At 66.9% G+C, this 1,214-nt stretch overlaps 1 protein-coding gene across 1 annotated transcript in view; it reads left to right on the plus strand.

Moving 5' to 3' along the window:
- The first annotated feature begins 148 nt into the window (after window positions 1-148).
- Window positions 149-1,214, plus strand: part of RAB7B (RAB7B, member RAS oncogene family) — a 3,476-nt gene continuing 2,410 nt past the window's right edge. The window contains exon 1 of the mRNA XM_009272769.2: window positions 149-168. Coding sequence (XP_009271044.2) covers window positions 149-168 — 20 coding nt within the window. The remainder of the gene's footprint in view (window positions 169-1,214) is intronic.

A 1,214-nucleotide genomic window follows, 5' to 3' on the forward strand; every position in this document is an offset into this window, starting at 1 on the left:
CCCCCGGCCGCCGCCTTCCCCGGGCGGCGGGCAGGCGGGAATCAGCGCCGGGGACGGCCGCCCTTTCCTGGATCCTCCTCTCTTGCCTCTTCCCTCCCCGGGACGCCGGCTGGAACGGAGCCGAGAGCCTCGGCCGCCCGGCAGACGGATGCCCCGGCAGGTTAGTGCGCTGCCCTCCGGCCCCTCCTGCCACCGGGGCTGCGGCCAAGACTGCAGCTGAGCGGGGGACCCCTGGAGCAACAGCCAGCAGGCAAAAAGGTTGGGAAACTCCATTTTGAGTTTTAAACTGCCTGGCCTCTGAGAAAGCTGTCCGGCACTGGCAAAAGGACTGGAAAGTTTGTGCATGCTGAGACACAAGGCTCTGCCTGTGCCAAGGATGCTGCCCACGGCCGGGCTGGAGCGGCAGAGGGGGTGCAGGAGAGCCTGGACCTCACGGCCAAGAGCCGCCCTGGCAGGGGCGATGTGCCAAGGGGGAACGGCGCAGGGCTGGCCAACACATCGGGGAAAAATGCAGAGATGAGGCTGTCAGTAAGTGTTTCCATCTGCGCCTTGGCCGGTGCCGTGCCTGACGCTGCCACGCGGACGGGGCTGCTGAGACCACCGGAGGATGCTTGTCCCCGCCTGGGGAGGGGGTTTGCTGGAGGTGCTCAGGGCTCCTGCCTCAGGATGGCCAGGCACAGAGCACGTGGGGACACCAGGACACGTTGGGGACGTAGCCTGCAGGGAGCCTTTCAGGGTGCTCCCGGGCTGGGTGGCATCCCTGGGCTGTGCTTGGGGCACCCAAGAAAGTCCAGCCGGCCGTGGTCTTCTTTAATAAATGTAATTTTCCCCAGGAGCCCCGGTGTGTGTCAGGTTTAGGGGCAGGGACTGCACTTTAGAGGGAGGGGGAGAGGCAGGGAAGTTGCTCACAGTAGCTTTTAATGGTGAAGATTTGGTGCGGTGCGGTGGCGTGTCTGGACGTGCACCGGCACCTCAGGAGCTGGTCCCGGGCGGTGACGTGGGCCGGGCTCGGCACAGGGGTTTCTGCCCTCACCACTGCCGGGACGCAAGCGCAGCAGGGTGCTGGCACGGCACGGACACAGTGCTGGAAGGGTGCGGACATGGCGACGTCCAAGGCCCCGGGACGGCTGGGGTGGGAGGAGGCAGAGGCCGTGGGGAGCAGTGGCTGGGCCCCCACCTCCGCCAGAGCCACCGGGCTCGCCGGGAGCCGGTGC

This window comes from Aptenodytes forsteri, unplaced genomic scaffold, assembly GCF_000699145.1.
Source record: "Aptenodytes forsteri isolate BGI_AS27 unplaced genomic scaffold, ASM69914v1 Scaffold142, whole genome shotgun sequence".
Taxonomy (NCBI): domain Eukaryota; kingdom Metazoa; phylum Chordata; class Aves; order Sphenisciformes; family Spheniscidae; genus Aptenodytes; species Aptenodytes forsteri.